The sequence below is a fragment of the Chelonia mydas genome, chromosome 5 (assembly GCF_015237465.2).
Source record: "Chelonia mydas isolate rCheMyd1 chromosome 5, rCheMyd1.pri.v2, whole genome shotgun sequence".
In the NCBI taxonomy this organism is placed as follows: Eukaryota; Metazoa; Chordata; order Testudines; family Cheloniidae; genus Chelonia; species Chelonia mydas.
The window spans coordinates 30,331,828-30,347,329 of NC_051245.2; the positions used below are offsets into that span (position 1 = coordinate 30,331,828).

General features: G+C 42.6%; 1 protein-coding gene and 1 long non-coding RNA gene across 2 annotated transcripts; one reads left to right on the plus strand and one right to left on the minus strand.

Moving 5' to 3' along the window:
* Nucleotides 1-380: 380 nt before the first annotated feature.
* Nucleotides 381-3,101, minus strand: LOC119566651. Its single transcript, XR_005225937.2, has 2 exons — nucleotides 2,913-3,101; nucleotides 381-946 (listed from the first exon to the last, which is right to left on the minus strand). It is a non-coding gene; the product is annotated as an uncharacterized LOC119566651 (long non-coding RNA).
* A 94-nt stretch (nucleotides 3,102-3,195) lies between these two features.
* Nucleotides 3,196-13,294, plus strand: MRPS30 (mitochondrial ribosomal protein S30). The gene is made up of 5 exons (XM_007052820.4): nucleotides 3,196-3,844; nucleotides 4,093-4,238; nucleotides 9,463-9,568; nucleotides 10,463-10,639; nucleotides 12,732-13,294. Exons 1-5 carry the CDS (start codon nucleotides 3,295-3,297, stop codon nucleotides 12,998-13,000), a joined length of 1,248 nt encoding a protein of 415 aa, XP_007052882.3. The 5' UTR covers nucleotides 3,196-3,294; the 3' UTR covers nucleotides 13,001-13,294.
* Nucleotides 13,295-15,502: the final 2,208 nt, after the last annotated feature.

A 15,502-nucleotide genomic window follows, 5' to 3' on the forward strand; every position in this document is an offset into this window, starting at 1 on the left:
GTGTCACCACTTATCTTGCAAACCTGGGTGCCTCCCCATGCTTTGCTGCTGTAGCTCTCAACCTGAGCCCCTCACAAACAGCATACAGAACACACTCTTGAGTGTCTGTGTATAGCCACAGCCTGCCAGCAACACTCCAGTCACACTCTGGCTTCCCCATCTTTAGTTACTGCTTCCTGAGTGACCCTAACACACTCTACGTCCCAATTTTTCCAAAAAAAAAAAAAAAAAAAAATTCTTCACTGTCCAGCCCTCTCCTGGACAGTTCAGATATTACAGGACCATATCCACCAGTTTGCAGTTTAACTGGAGTTGCCCAAACAGTTCAGTTTAAACACAACACTGGATTTGTTTTGATTGAAGAATAAAACAAATTTCAGTTAACTATCAATAGACAGACTTTATGTGAATACAAGTATAAGGCATCAAAGTCAGAAATGGCTACAAAAGAAAATAAAGATAAAACACTTTCTAGTAACTTAAACCTTAACAAACTAGACTAGGTTCAAGGTAAAATACTTAACACATGTTGCCAGCAACAAGGCTGACCAAATTTTCAGGCCAGAACCCCTCCCAAAGTCAAAAGGCTGGTTCTTTTGTCTCCTTAGATGAGAGAGAGCATGAGAGAGAAAGAGAGGGAGAAAAAGAAAGAGGGAATACCTGAGATGTATTTGCTCCTCACTTTTATAGTCCAGTCACTTTTTGAAATACATTTTCCTGAGGCTTACCCTTGGGTAAAGTTCCTTCCTTCTGACAAAAAGTTTCGTGGTGAAAGAGGTTCCATATTGTTGCTGGTTAAGCGTAGCTTGATCTGTTCTTGCCCCCTTCCGTTGCCAAAGAATAGCCACTGATGAGTAATTGCCAATCAATTTTGATGACACCTAGCTAGAGGCAACAGCTTGTCCACCGTCTTTCAGAAACAGGCTTACCCTCTTCCCAGGTTTGTCTGGTAAACACATTTCAGTCACAATTTCAGCTGATGTTCATAACATTATATATAATGTTGCTACACACATTTCACTATGGTATTATTGATCAGTAAAATATTAGTTTTCAAATGATTGCTCACAAGAGATTACTACAATAGTGTGGGATGTGAATACAGAGCGGCACTCAGCCCTGTCCCATGATTGTTTGCACAGGAGAGAACAATCCAGCCCCCTGTTATTTCTTTGCTTATTCAGCAGCCTTTTTGAAATAGTATGTCATAATGTTACACATATTAGTAACATTATGATATACTAAGTAACTTGGGAGATTTTGATTTAGCATCCTTGGAACCCTCCTAAAACAATTTTGTAACTTGTGGATAGTTTCTGAATTGATATTTTGCCCATATAACATAATCTCTAGAGATGCACGTGGTAAATCATTAATGTTATGGAGGATAAACTATTTAACTGGCAAAGGTCCTTATATCATCAAAATAATCTAAGATTCAGATTAGAGTTCACATTTAAGGATGCCTCAACTGCAATTACAGACATCTCACAAACTTCTGAGTGCCTGGACTGTAGTGGACATGCTGTGACTGAGAGATGCATTCTACAGTAGTAGAAGAAAATAAAGTTCTCAAACAAGGGAAAGAGATGACAACTTATTGGTGCAAGACATGTCCCTTACATTTCTCATAATGTGTTATTGTCATAACGTTGTAAACTGAATAGTGACTTGAGAGGAATATGTTTCTGAAACAAACAAACAAGGACTAGTGATGATAACTAGTTTGCATCTTTGGTAATTATAGGGACAGCCCTGGTGGTCATAGTAGGATCTGGGGCAGAGGTAGGCAAACTATGGCCTACAGGCCACATCCGGCCCCTGGGACCGTCCTGCCCGGCCCCTGAGCTCCTGGCCAGGGATACTAGCCCCCGGACCCTCTCCCACTTTTCCCCCTCCCCTGCAACCATACCACCGTGCAGGCAGCGTGGCTTGCGTCCGCCCACCTCCCAGGCTTTCCAATAGGAGACATAGAGCAGGGGAGGGGGGGGAGATAGGGGGGTGGGGTCCTGGGGGGGCAGTTAGGGATGGGGCAGTCAGGGGACAAGGAGTGTGTGGGGGGGGTGTGGGGGAGGGGTTGGATGGGTCCAGGGGGCCTGTCGGGGCGGGGGTGTGGATAGGGGTCAGAGCAGTCAGGGGACAGGGGCTGTTGGATAGGGGCAGAGGGTCCCAGAAGGGGGCAGTCAGGGGACAAGGAGGAGTGGGGGTTGGATGGGTCAGGGGTTCTGAGGGGGGCAGTCAGGGGGCAGGAAGTGGGATGGGTAGATAGGGGGCGGGGGCCAGGCTGTTTGGGGAGGCACAGCCTTCCCTACCCTGCCCTCCATACCGTTTTGCAACCTGATGTGGCCCTCAGGCTAAAAAGTTTGCCCACCCCTGATCTGGGGTGTGATTCAGAGCCCATAAGAGATGGGATCAAGTGGTGACAGCGGAACATGAGAGCATGGTCAGGGGCCTGAATAGGGATCGGATCTTCTGATGACAGCAAGATGTAGGAAAGTGGTTCAGGGGTCCAGATACGAAGGAGAGTCCCCGGAGAAAGTGGGATCACCGGCTGTGGTCCAGGGGCCCATATTGGGCCAGGAGCCCCTGGTCATAGTGGGATCTGGGAGTATGATTCAGGGTCCAGTCTAGGGGTGGGAGCCACAGGTCATAGCGGGATTGGGGCAGTGTGGTTCAGGGGCCTGTATAGGTTTGGGAACCCCCGGTGAGAGCAGGATCGGGGGCGGGCTCAGGGGCTGTGATAGCGGCTCCCTGGCATGAGACCCGTGGGGGTCGGGGGGGAGAAGCAGGTTATTGGGAAGGGAAATTTAGAGGTGCGGGGTCCTGTAGGAAGAGGAGCAGGGGGTCGGGCCCAGGACCGCTCGGGAGCGCGGGTGCCCCCAGCATAGGGAAGCGCTCAGCACTCAGCCGACCTTGCGGCGGCCCCAATCCCGGCAGCTCTCGCTCTGCATGCTGGGAACTGTAGTCCTCTTTCACAATCCGCCTCGCGCCCAGGGTTTGACAATGCACCTCAACAAGACAATCCGCCGGAAGCATGCGCATAGTGGCTGGAAAAAGGCTTCTTCCGCCCCCACTTTCTTGAAAAGGAACCCTCCCCCTTTGACTGCTTCCTGGAGCGACGGGCAAATGAAATGCTTTGATTCAAGAACTGCCTCCGCCCTCTTTTTCTCGGGGCGCCCGGTTTCTCAGAGGAACGTTCGGATTGGCGCATCAAAGTACCCACGTGACTAATAGTAGCCAATTACTGGTGTACACTCCCCTGTCCGTCCCGAGTCTCCCTCCCCCTCTGACAAGATGGCAGCTCCCAGGGGGTGGCGGTTGGTATGGCAGGGCCGCTGCCGGTTGCTGAACACCGAGCCCTCCGCGGCCCCTCAGCCTCCGCCTCCGCTCTACCCGGCCGTGGTCGCCTCCCACACGGCCAAGAGCAAGTCGGCCAAGCGCCGCCGGCTGGAGTATTTCTACCAGCAGGTGCACGAGGCGCCCTCCATCGCGGAGAAGCTGCGGCTCTACGGCCGGCTGCAGCGGCTCAAGTACGTGGTTTACCCGCAGACCTTCTCCCTGAACGCGGACCGCTGGTACCAGAGCTTCACCAAGACCGTCTTCGTGCCGGGGCTGCCCCCCGCGGGAGCGGAGCCGGCGGGACCCGGGGGCCCGGATCTGAGCGAGCTGCGTTCCCTGGCCTGTGACGCGCTCCTGCAGGAGCATTTCTACCAGCGCAAGCGAGAGCGACCCTTCGTCTACCGAGAGCAGCAGCACGTCGCGGCCCCCTTCCTCACCCAGCTGGTCTCCTCCCTCACCGCCGCGCTGGACAGCTGCAACCCGCTGCTCGCCGCCGCCCGCTTAGGTGGGGCTGGAGGTTGCGCGAGGGGGGTTACTGGGGATCGGAGCGGGGGCTGGGGCTGGTTGGGAGGTTAGGCCATGGAGCAGCAGAAGAGATTGTGCTGAAATGCCCCTGGGCTGTTGTGGGTAATGGTTACATCACTGACTTTTTTATTTTGTTTTTGTGCTGAGGGCTGATGTGTTTTTGCATGCTTTCACCAAGAATACGCGGGGGTAATGGGCTGGCTAAAAACAAAATGTGTTTCATTTCAGATTTAAAACCACAGGTTAACTTCTATTGGGAGCGCGGTGAGACTGTTGTTTGTCGAGGCTATCGAACTGGTAGAATCGATCCAGTGAGATTTCAGATAGATGACAAACCACAAATCCAGATCCGTGTGCCAAAACAGCTTCCAGAGGTATGGATGTTTCTAATGCTTCTAAAAGTGAATATCAGCTAGTACTGTGTTACAGTAGCATTTAGTATGTAATATGTATAACACTAGCTTTGCTGTGATAAGCACGATACAAACACCTACTAAGAGAGTCTCTGCTTTGAACAGTTCACAGCATAAGTATGTTCTGTCTAAAAATCCTAACCATTGTTATAAATATATGTTTGTTTTTTTGTTTGATTTTAAACTCAACCAGTCATATCTCAGGGAAAAACTTTTGTAGAAAAACCTAATTTCCTCTATAAAGGTTCTATTGTACGTATAATAATCTTATTTATTTCATGATTTTAGTTGCTATTAAAACTATAAAACTGAGTGACTGGGCAACAAAATGGCAGATGAAATTCAATGGTAATAAATGCAAAGTAATGCACATTGGGAAACAATCCTAACTATATGTACAATATGATGGGGTCTAAATTAGCACTCAAGAAAAAGATTGTGGAGTTGTGGATGTCTTTCTGAAAACATCTGTTTTGTGTGCAGTGGCCGTCAAAAAAGCTAACAATGTTGAAAACTATTAAGAAAGGGATAGATAATAAGACAGAAAATATCATCATAACACTGTATAAATCCATGGTATGTCCACACCTTGAATACCGTGTGCAGTTTTGGTTGGCCATCTCGAAAAGATAATTTAGAATTGGAAAAAGTACAGAGAAGGGCAACAAAAATGACTAGGGAATATGGATAATCTGAAGAGAAATTCAAAAGACTGGGACTATTCATCTTAGAAAAGAAACTACTAAGGGAGATATGACAGAGGTCTATAAAACCATGAATGATGTGGAAAAAAATGAATAAGGAAGTGTTATTTATCCCTTCAGATAACACACAGACCCAGGAGTCACCCAATTAAATTAATAGGCAGTAGGCTTAAAAGAAATATAAGGAAGTACTTCTTCACACAACACACAGTCAGCCTATGGAATTCATTGCCAGGGAATGTTATAAAGGCCCAAAATATAACTGGGTTCAAAAATAATTAGATAAGTTCATGGAGGGTAGGTCCATCAATGGCTATTAGCCAAGATGGTCAGGGAAGCAAGCCCATGCTCTGGGTGCCCATAACCTATGGGACTGGATTTCAGGGGATGGATCACTCGATAAATTGCCCCATTCTGTTCTTTTCCCCCTAAGGCATCTGGCACTTGCTACTATCAGAAGATAGGATACTGGGCCAGATGGACCAATGGTCTGACCCAGTATGGCCATTCTTATGTTCTTGTTTGAATTACAGTGTACTATGTGCTTTCCAAAGGTAGGTAGATATTGACGAAATGGTATCCAAGATGACTTAGGCCAGGTCTACACTACAAAGTTTGACTGATGTAAAAGCACAGAGAACTCGGCTGCTACTGGCATGCTGAAATCATTCGGGCTTGTATGCTGCTATTGTACTGGTGCCTGCAGAATTCATTGTAGAGTGGGAATGTCTCTTATCGAGGTGGAAGAAACAAGATTATCTCTAGAAATGTTCAGGAGACAATTGCAGGGTATCTCCATGAATGTTGAGGCAGTGCTCAAGAAATAATAAGGCACATCCCATTTCAGATAAACAAAAGACTCTACGTGGGGGGAACTGTGGTCCTGTCTAGCCCATCAAGACATATAATGGAAAAGCAGATGCTACCTCAATCTTTCTTCTACCACTGTCTGACAACAGGACACTGATCTGATGTGGACTGTGTAATTCGGACTGCCACACTTTTTTTAATCTTATTTTCAAACATGTTTCAGAAGGGTAGCTGTGTTTAGTCTGTATCTGCAAAAGCAACAAGGAGTCCTTGTGGCACCTTAGAGACTAACAAATTTATTTGGGCATAAGCTTTCGTGGGTTATAACCCACTTCATCAGATGCATGGAGTGATAGCCCATGGAAGTTTATGCCCAAATAAATTTGTTAGTCTCTAAGGTGCCACAAGGACTACTTGTTCTTTATTTTCAAACATATTACACATACAATGGAAAATCAGAAGTCAGTACTTTTGTTCTCTAAATGCACAGATGAGATGGGAGCCATTTTTAAATGGGGAAGAAGGGTGAGAGGGAGAGGAGGTTTTGGGCAATAAAAAGGTAAAATTCTTATAAGGAATTATACATGTGTACACTTACCTGAGCGCTCTCCCACTTCATAATCTGGCCCATCTGCCCTTGCCTGGTGGGACTGTCTTGGCTCCAGACGATTGTCAAATAGCTCCTGGCTCACTGCAGTCCTGCCCTCCGGCAAAGTGTCCCGTCATATGTGGTGTGCTGGTGGGGTCTATGCCAAGTATGGCATGCTATAAGCATCAGGTGTAGGGGAGGCCCCAGATTTGTTGTTGCCCTTCCTTATCTTCTGATAGTCCTGCTGAAATTTCTTCACTTTCATATGGCACTGCTGCTAATCCCTGTTGGGCCACAATTTCAGCACCCCATGCAATCTGTACACCTGTGTGTCTACACTTCAATTAAAAACACATGGCTGGCCCGTGCTAGCTGACGCAGGCTAAGGGCCTGTTTAATTGCAGTGTAGACTTTAAGGCTGAGGCTGCAGCCTGTGCTCTGGGACCCTCCAGCCCAAGCCTGAACATCTCCAGTGCAATTCAACAGCCCCTTAGCATGAGCCTGAGTCAGCTAAGTCACAGGGCATTATAGACATACCCTAAATTTCTTCGGCTGTTCCTTAGCTGGGCTTGTACGGTTTCTTCTCCCCACAGGCTGAGGTGATCCATGACTCTTTTCCTACTCTTTTGGAGCCAGCATGGTCAGATGCTCACAACAGTGGACCCAGTAGGTGTTCTCACCTCAGTGGGCAATCAGGAAAAGGCATTTCAAAAATAAGCTGGGGGTTTTAAAAGGTGGGGACAGGCTTCTGGTGTCTATGACCCCAGGCAGTGGAGTTTAAAATTGCGACTGATGCGAGCACAAGGGCAAATTGTGAGACAGCTGCCAGTCGACTGTTACGGTTGAGATAGGTAATGTCTACACTCGCACTGCATTTACAGATCTAGATTGACTGGCTCTGCTTCGTTCGGGGAGGTGGTGGCATTGCATCTGTAATAGGGCATTTACATCTGCAGGAGAGAAATATATGTGTAGACGAGTTCAAAACTAAGTCAAAAAAAGTCAACCTAACTTTGTAGCGTAGAACAGGCCATAGGTAAGGGCTTCTTCTTAATGTCATGAAGTGTAGGTGTCCACTTCACTATAAATTCTTAGAATGTTTTTAGTCAGTTTCTTGGTACTGTTTACATCCTCTTTAAATTCTTCATGTGTACAGCATGCATAGAAGCTTGTACTGGAAGAGTCTAGCCCCTGGCTTTTGTAGCTCCTCCTTTTGTCACAGATTCCACTTTTGCCAGTCTTGGTGGGACCAGAATTCTTCCTTTTTTTTTTCTCCTCAAGATGTGAGAGGCAGTGAATCTGGGTTGTGGTACGAATGAGGGGGAGACTGAGTCATTGGAAAGGAATGAGAGAATGAATATGTAGATAAAGTGAGCAGAGTTGAAAGGGGGGGAGAGGTTGCATCTAAAGTTTTAAACTTGAACTCTGTAATTCCAAACAAAAATAATATAGAAGGATCACTGGTGTTAGCATATAGCTTACCAAATTTTTGAAAGCTGAGTTGCCTCTTCAAGAAAGTGAAACTGATTGCACATCCCTAACCTTTCCAGGATAGCAGGGCAGCATAGGGGAAACATGCACACTTTTCTTTTGTGCCCCTGCCAGCTAGTCCTGTGTGCTTCTTCACGGTGCTGTGCTTTGCACTTTGACTGTTTTATTGTTTTGTTAATTTGATTGTGTGCCTTGCCAAGGTTGAGACTGCTAGATAGGATTAAACTGAGTGACACTAAATCTGAAAATCAGAGTTTTAGTGTCAGGAAGGTGATAAACTTGGTGCCCTTACAAGTAGGCAATATAGCTTTGTACATTCTTTAAAATGCTTTCTTTGACTGTGTTGGTTTTAACAAGGCTTTCTTCTAAATCATGAGGTAGGATAATTACAAATAATAGGTAGACAAAGAGTAAAATCTAGTTAAATACAGAATAAACTTCAAACTGTTAAATAAAAGCACATACAGTACTGTAGGTGTGTATGATTAATTTTTATACTGGGTTTTCATCTGTTTTAGGGAACTTTTGAAAAAATAGCACTTAACCTCTATTCTACTTTTATGAGGCATTCAGCAATGCTGTACACAAACACTTTGGGTGAGACTTTCTTAGAATTTACTACTAGGGAAAGAGTCTCCTGTTTATCCTCTTCTCCTACCTCCCCCACCAAAATAAATAAATATATATACAATATGTATGTAGGGGGAAATCAAGATGTAATCATTCAATTAATCAGAAACTTGAGTTTGGAAAAATAAATCTAGTTTGTATTTTAGAGTAAACTTAAGTGTGGGGGAAGGAAATAAATACACATATATAATATGTGAGGAAATCGGTGTATACTGGGGCTACCACCCATTGGAGGAAGCCTCGCTAGCAATCATATGGTCAGTGCTAAACTCAGTGGCAGGACTGAAAGTTTCTCAGTTCCGTATGTTTTATTTAGATTTTCTATAACTTGCCAAAGAAAACGTACACCAGGGTTTTAAAAAATAACTTTTTTTTTTTTTGCTTGGGTGCTCAACTTTTGAGTCCTCTTTCAGAGGATGCATGCTTAGCATTCTTGAAATTGGCATCTTGAGTTGGGCATCCAGTATGATTGGCTAGTTGCTTTTTTAAAAACCTGAACTGCAAAATACTATGACCATGTTGTATTCAATGTGAGGATAAAAGTCCAACACAAAATGTTGTTAGTGAAGTTTTGGTGTTCATTTTTTGTTTCCCCTGCAAAATGTGGGATATGCCATCTCCAGTCAGTGGGAAGTGGTGCTAACAAACAATTGTCCAGGCTCTGGCACTTCAGTCCTTCCTGTTCTACACACACATTTCTCTATTGCTGCAGGAGATTCACGCTCTCTAGGACAAACATACGATCTTGTTGGTTTCTCTCTCGGAACAGGATCAGTTTTATTCAAGACTGTAAAATGGATGTTGAGCTCAATGAGAATTCTCTAGGTGTTTGGATGGCTGTTTAAACAATTCTTTCTTAAGAATCAAAATATTGGTATCAATGTACTATGTAATAATACTGAGATCAAAAACGTTTCTATGACTTGCTGAACTGATTTTTTTTCTCTCTCGTTTCTTCAAGTTTGTACCATTAGATTATTCAGTCCCTGGAGAAATTCCTGTTGTTAATCACAAACCAGACAAACTTCCATTGTTCAAAAGACAGTACGATAACAAGATATTTATAGGTAAGACTTTCTAGTGATAGGAATATAGTTACTGTGTAGAAGTACTAAAGAATGGTACACTTTTGAAAACGGCTTATTGCAGGAGCCAATTTCAAAATCTGTCTAATGGCATACATGACTGTGGTGCTATAGTTTGCTTAACACTAATTTAAAAAAATAAGAGACTGGGTATAGTCAGTAAAACCATACACTTCAAATTGTGATAAAGTGACACATTAGACACTTCATATTTCAGAAGGAGTCATTTAAGTCTTGATCTGAAAATATTTTATTCAAAATGCAGAATGTTTTCTGAATGGGTCATTGGGCCTTAAAAGGATTTTGTTCTTTGCTTTTCTTTTAGTTACAAGGGGGCTCAGATAGCTTTACTCATAAAGAGGCTGCTTCTTCTCTGTAATAAACCAGATACCTGCACAGTTAGGGCCAAGCCCACTCTTATTCTCCTACAGCTCCAGAAAAATATGCTGCTTACCACTCTTGCTATAGGAAGATCGGTTACCTGTCAGCTTTAAAAGGAGTCTTCTGGTCTTTTTAAACAACATCCAGTCAATGAAGGGGGAAGAGGCAATACCGCTTTAATTTCAGTGGGAGCAAGATTGGACCAAAACTAGTAAATTATTAACTTTAATTTCAGTGACTTTTCTCCAAATTAGCCAGCAAGTGAGTTCATAAGGAGACTTAGTCTTCTGAACTAGAGGAAACCAAGGAAATGTTGATGTCAGCATTTCAAACCAAGCTAACTTTTTAAATAACTTGTTACTTTGGGTAGAAGTCTGAATACTAGAGATGTCAGAAATAATATCTTTTTCCTTAACCTCTGATGCTACCTATAACATTTGATTTGATTTTTTTTTTAAAGTGGCTTTTAACTTTTCTCCTTTTTTATGAACTCAGGATCAAAAGTCGCAGATCCATGCAGCTATGGTCATACGCAATTTCATTTGATTCCTGATAAACTGAAAAGGGAGCGATTATTAAAAGCAAACCTTGCTGATCAAATTGAAGTAACTTATCGAGCTAATGGTATCGCAAGTCTCTTTGCTTGGACTGCAGCACAAGCTATGTATCAAGGTGAGGCAAAACTTATGCTTGATTGTCTTTACATCTATAAATGGCGAGCAAACTTCTTTCTCCCTTTCCTTTTATCGTCCATATGTGATTTTCTTTCTGTGTAGAGCATGTTTTAATTTCATTACTGAAACTTAAATGAGCCAATTAAACTCTGTGTATGGGAGATATTAACAAATTCTTTAAAACAAGACCCTTAAATCTGAGTAAAATGCTTGAAGAGTAGGAGAAAAGAATCACGCCAATATATATAGAACATTAAATGGCACTTATTAATTTTTGCGATTATATGTGTTAAATTATTTTTGGTATTTTTTAGGTTAAAATATGTAGTCTATACACTAAAGTTTTTTGGCTGTGATGTATGATAGTAAGCAGCTGAAATTAGTATTCCAAAAAATAGGGTGTTATAGTGGAATTTTGGCAGTTAAATTCTACTCCGTGTTTGGTGCACATAAATCAAATTTCTCTTATCCAAATCTTCATGGAAGGTGGAATTTGATTATAAGCCAGTTTACTGTGCAATAGGGTGAACTGTTTTTAAAAGCAGTCTCATGAGCTTGTATTGTATATTATAATGAAACACAAAAAGATGAATAGTTGCTATGGGGATCAAGCTAATGTTTTATCCTGAACTAGTAAACCATTACAGGCACATGAAATCTAATGTTCTTGCTCTAGCACTTGGCCTTTCAGATATGCCCTGTACTAAATTCTAACAGTGTATATCTGAAGAGATAATGCCCAGTATACTTGCATAATATCAGACTAGAGATTTTTTGTAATCCAAGATAGGTTACAAAAAATAGATCTACATATTGATCACTAGTATTGCACTACTTGTATCTGATCAAAATAATAGCCAATAAAAAAAAAAAAAAACTAATTGTTGAGAAAAAGAGATTGTATATATTTGAGCAAACTCCCATATTCACCATCTGTACAATTCAAATTCCATAAAGGGCTTATAAATATTAAATAAGACCTCAGCTGGAAAGAAGAGAAGGTTCAAGAGAACTTAATTCACTTAGCTATAGATGCCATTCGCTAGTAACTAGCTTCTGGCAGTGGAAGCAGATTCTGAAGTAATGGCACCATGTTTATGTCACAGTGATGCAAACCCCTAATTAATAGATCTGTATAAAACAATAAGAAAATAGTTTTGCATCAAATTTTGCATGTGTAATAGCATAAACTAATCACATGTGATCCCAAACTTCTTTTTTTGTGGTGTACCTGTAACACTGAAATTGATTCTCATCTTTACAAGTCAACTAGAATCTTCAGTGACATTGGTGTATAAGACAGAACATTTGTCTTCATTCTCTGACTCTACCTGGTTATTTTATAATTTTAGTAGGGAGCATTGCTTAAGGAAGCATATGTATTCAATATTTGTGCTGTAAGTTCAGTTCTCTGTATATGCTACTGCATATGTTGTGCATGCACGACAACATGATATAGTATAAAAGGAGAACCCCATAAAAGATTTAGCTTGTCTGTCTAACCATTTTAGCATTCAACAGTAATGTAATTAAACTTGAATCAACCAAACATATTCTTGAATTGTCATGATGAATAAGTGCATTCCCTTATGGATAAAGTCATTTCACCATAAGAGGGTTCATGGAAAATTCAGTTATCCTCTAAATAGAAGGTGCTGGGCTGCCAACGGTCTGATTCCCTGCCCCCAAAAATAGTATCTGCAGGACACACCAAATGTGTGGTGCTGTACATTGTATCTAATTTTAAACATGCAGTTTTGTGAAAGATGGGTGGCTTTGCAGGCAGACTCTGTTCCATGAGAGTCCATACGCATTGAAAATACTAGTTTTGTGAGCATATAAATTAGTATAATTTTGAAAGTGGTCCTTAAAGTATGTGACATAAAACTTTTCTTGGGGGTTGGTGAGGTGGGGATGTGTTGTTAGTTTTAGACTTTTCAGTCAAAACATTTTATATAATAATCTATCTTGTTCCTTGAGGATAAGCAGTTTAGGTTTGTAACTGTCTCTATTTCAAGCCCCTGTTTTGAATTGTGCCAATATGAATATTACTTATGCCTTGTGTAACTAGGGTGTAATTTCATTTACAGGATTCTGGTGTGAGGCAGATGTGACCCGTCCCTTTGTATCACAGGCTGTGATCACTGATGGAAAATACTTCGCTTTCTTTTGTTATCAGCTGAATACCTTAGCACTAACTGTACAAGCTGATCAGAATAACCCTCGGAAGAATATCTGTTGGGGAACAGAAAGTAAGCCCTTATATGAAGCTGTGGAAGGCAATAACGTAAAAGGTTTTAATGATGAAATTCTACTTCAGTTAGTTCAGTTTCTGCTAAACAGACCAGAGCAATTGTAAATTAGGCTACCAAAGGGCTCTGTTTAAATGCCTGGGCTTCATCAGAAGTCAAATGAAATGTGATGTGGAATGGTTCTTCATGTTTATTCACACACACACACCCCTCTCTCTCTCTTACTGTAAAAAGAAAATGTATTCTGTGATCTCTTGTGGGGATTATTCCCACACACTCACCAAAATATGTGGTGCTATACATTGAAAATAAAATCTAGAATAATATAATGCCTTTTGCATACTTGTATTTGAAGTAAGGTACCTTGACTTTTTAAATAGAATAAAAAAAAAAGACCTGGATTCTGTGTTTCAACAAACTGAGATTTCCTCATGCAAACTTGATTGGCAATAGAACAGTGTTCATGTAGACTGGGATGGGCAAACCTTTTGGCCTTAGGGCAACATCGGGGTGCCAAAACTGTATGGAGGGCCAGGTTGGGAAGGCTGTGCTTCCCCAAACAGCCTGGCCCCTGCCTCCTATCCGCCCCATCCAACCTCCCCGCTCCTTGTCACCTGACTGCCCCCTGACAGGCCCTCTGGGACTCCCACACCAACCGCCCTCTGCTTCCTGTCCCCTGACTGCCCCCCTGCCCCTTATCGAACCCCATTCCCCACCCCCTTACCATGCCAGCCGGAGCCAGTCATGCCACCATGCAGTCTAGAGCACTGGAGCAGGCCAGCGGCTCTTGCAGTCACACTGCCCGGCAGGAGCTTGCAGCCTCGCTGCCCAGAGCACTGGTGGCATGGCAAGCTGAGGGAAGGAGGGACAGCAGGGGAGGGGCTGAGGGCTAGCCTTCCTGGCTGGGAGCTCAAGGGACAGGCAGGACGGTTCTGCAGGCCGTAGTTTGCCCACCTCTGATATAGACTGTAAGCTCCTTGGAAGAGGGTTTCTCAACACAATTGAAGTACTTATAAAACTTGATAGTGGTGTATTTTTGTTTGTTTGTTTGTTTGCACAAGTTTTCTGGTGACGCACTAACTTCATCTTGTAAAATCTTTTCTAATGCTGAGGCATTGTTTTAGCTGTGAGTTCAGGGGAGGGGTTAGAAGTCAGTAAACGGGTAGGTTTCTTTTCAAGTAATTGATTTCTCCTCTGGAATAACTTACACAAAACTGCATGAACTCTGATTAACTTTTTATTGTTAAATACTTCCTTTTTACAGAGTTGAGTCCATGGGTTTCATATCTTCCCAGGCCAGAAGGGACCGTTATGATCATCTAGTCTGACCTCTGGTATAAAAGAAGCCATAGAACTTCCCCAAATTTAATTCCTAGAGCATATCTTTTTAGAAAAAACATCCAGTCTTTATTTTAAAATGGTCAGTGATGGAGAATCCACCACAGCCCTTGTCAGTGTCTTTTTTTTCCTTTATGCCACTTTTACTGGTGAGGGTTGTGGCAGCAGCATGGAGAGTAGGTAGGACCAGACCTCCCTTTCCTCTGCAACATGTTCGAGCTCCTTTTGAGGGATTCCCCAGTGTTCCCAGGCCAGCTGGGAGATACAATTCCTCCAGCGTGTCCTGGGTCAGCCTCAGGGTCTCCTCCCAGTGGAATGTGCCCAGTAGAGTTCCAAGGAAACCTCCCAGGGGCATCCTTATCAGGTACCAGCTTAGCTGGCTCTTCTCAATCCAGAGGAGTAGTGGCTCTACTCTCAGGCTCTCTGAAATAGCTGAGCCCCTCATGGTCTTGACAACTTGCATTCCATAAGGAATTAAGAAAAACTGACAAACAGTAGATGGCACTGTTTACCATTCTATTGCAGAAGAAGAAATGAAATTCTTTGCTTTATATTTTTTCACTGATTAGCAAAGCTGAGACAAATCATAAATATGCACAGTAGTCTCCAGCACATTAGGCAAGTTATTTTGTTTTAGTAAGTAATCTGTAGAATGCCATTAATCTTTCCTTTTGTATTGTTGTCTGGTCCATAGTATTTAAGAGTGAAATACACTGACAATGAAGGAAATTTCTAGTATTGTTTAAAGTGGGAATATATAACTGCTAAATGTTTAAATCTAGAACGTCAGAAACTGCAAGATTCCTGTTCTTTAGCTCCATTCAGCAGAAACATTTGACCATGGGATCAACCTTCTTTCTTTGGCATCTTATTCTGCAGGGTTTGGTGCCTGACAGTACTTTTTAAAAAAGGCAATTCAAGGGAGTCATCGGGGATGAAACTTACATGAGGGAGGGTAAGGAAGAATTTAAAAGTTAAATCACATTATTTTTTGGGTAATAGGGAAACTATTTGTCTTTCTCCTTATAATCCCAAATGCTGAACTATTTTGCCTTTAAAAAGAAATTAACAACCCTCAAGCAGATATCAAGTCTGGGAAATGTCAGCTGTTCTGGTGTCTACATTCTGAGACTGAAAATAGGGGACCTGTACTAGAAACCTTTATGCAGCCTTCTCTAAATTCCATGCAGGAATGCCAGGAGTCTGAACACTATGTACCCTTCCCTTTATGCCCACATAGGACTAGATACAATCTAGTCCAAAACTATTGA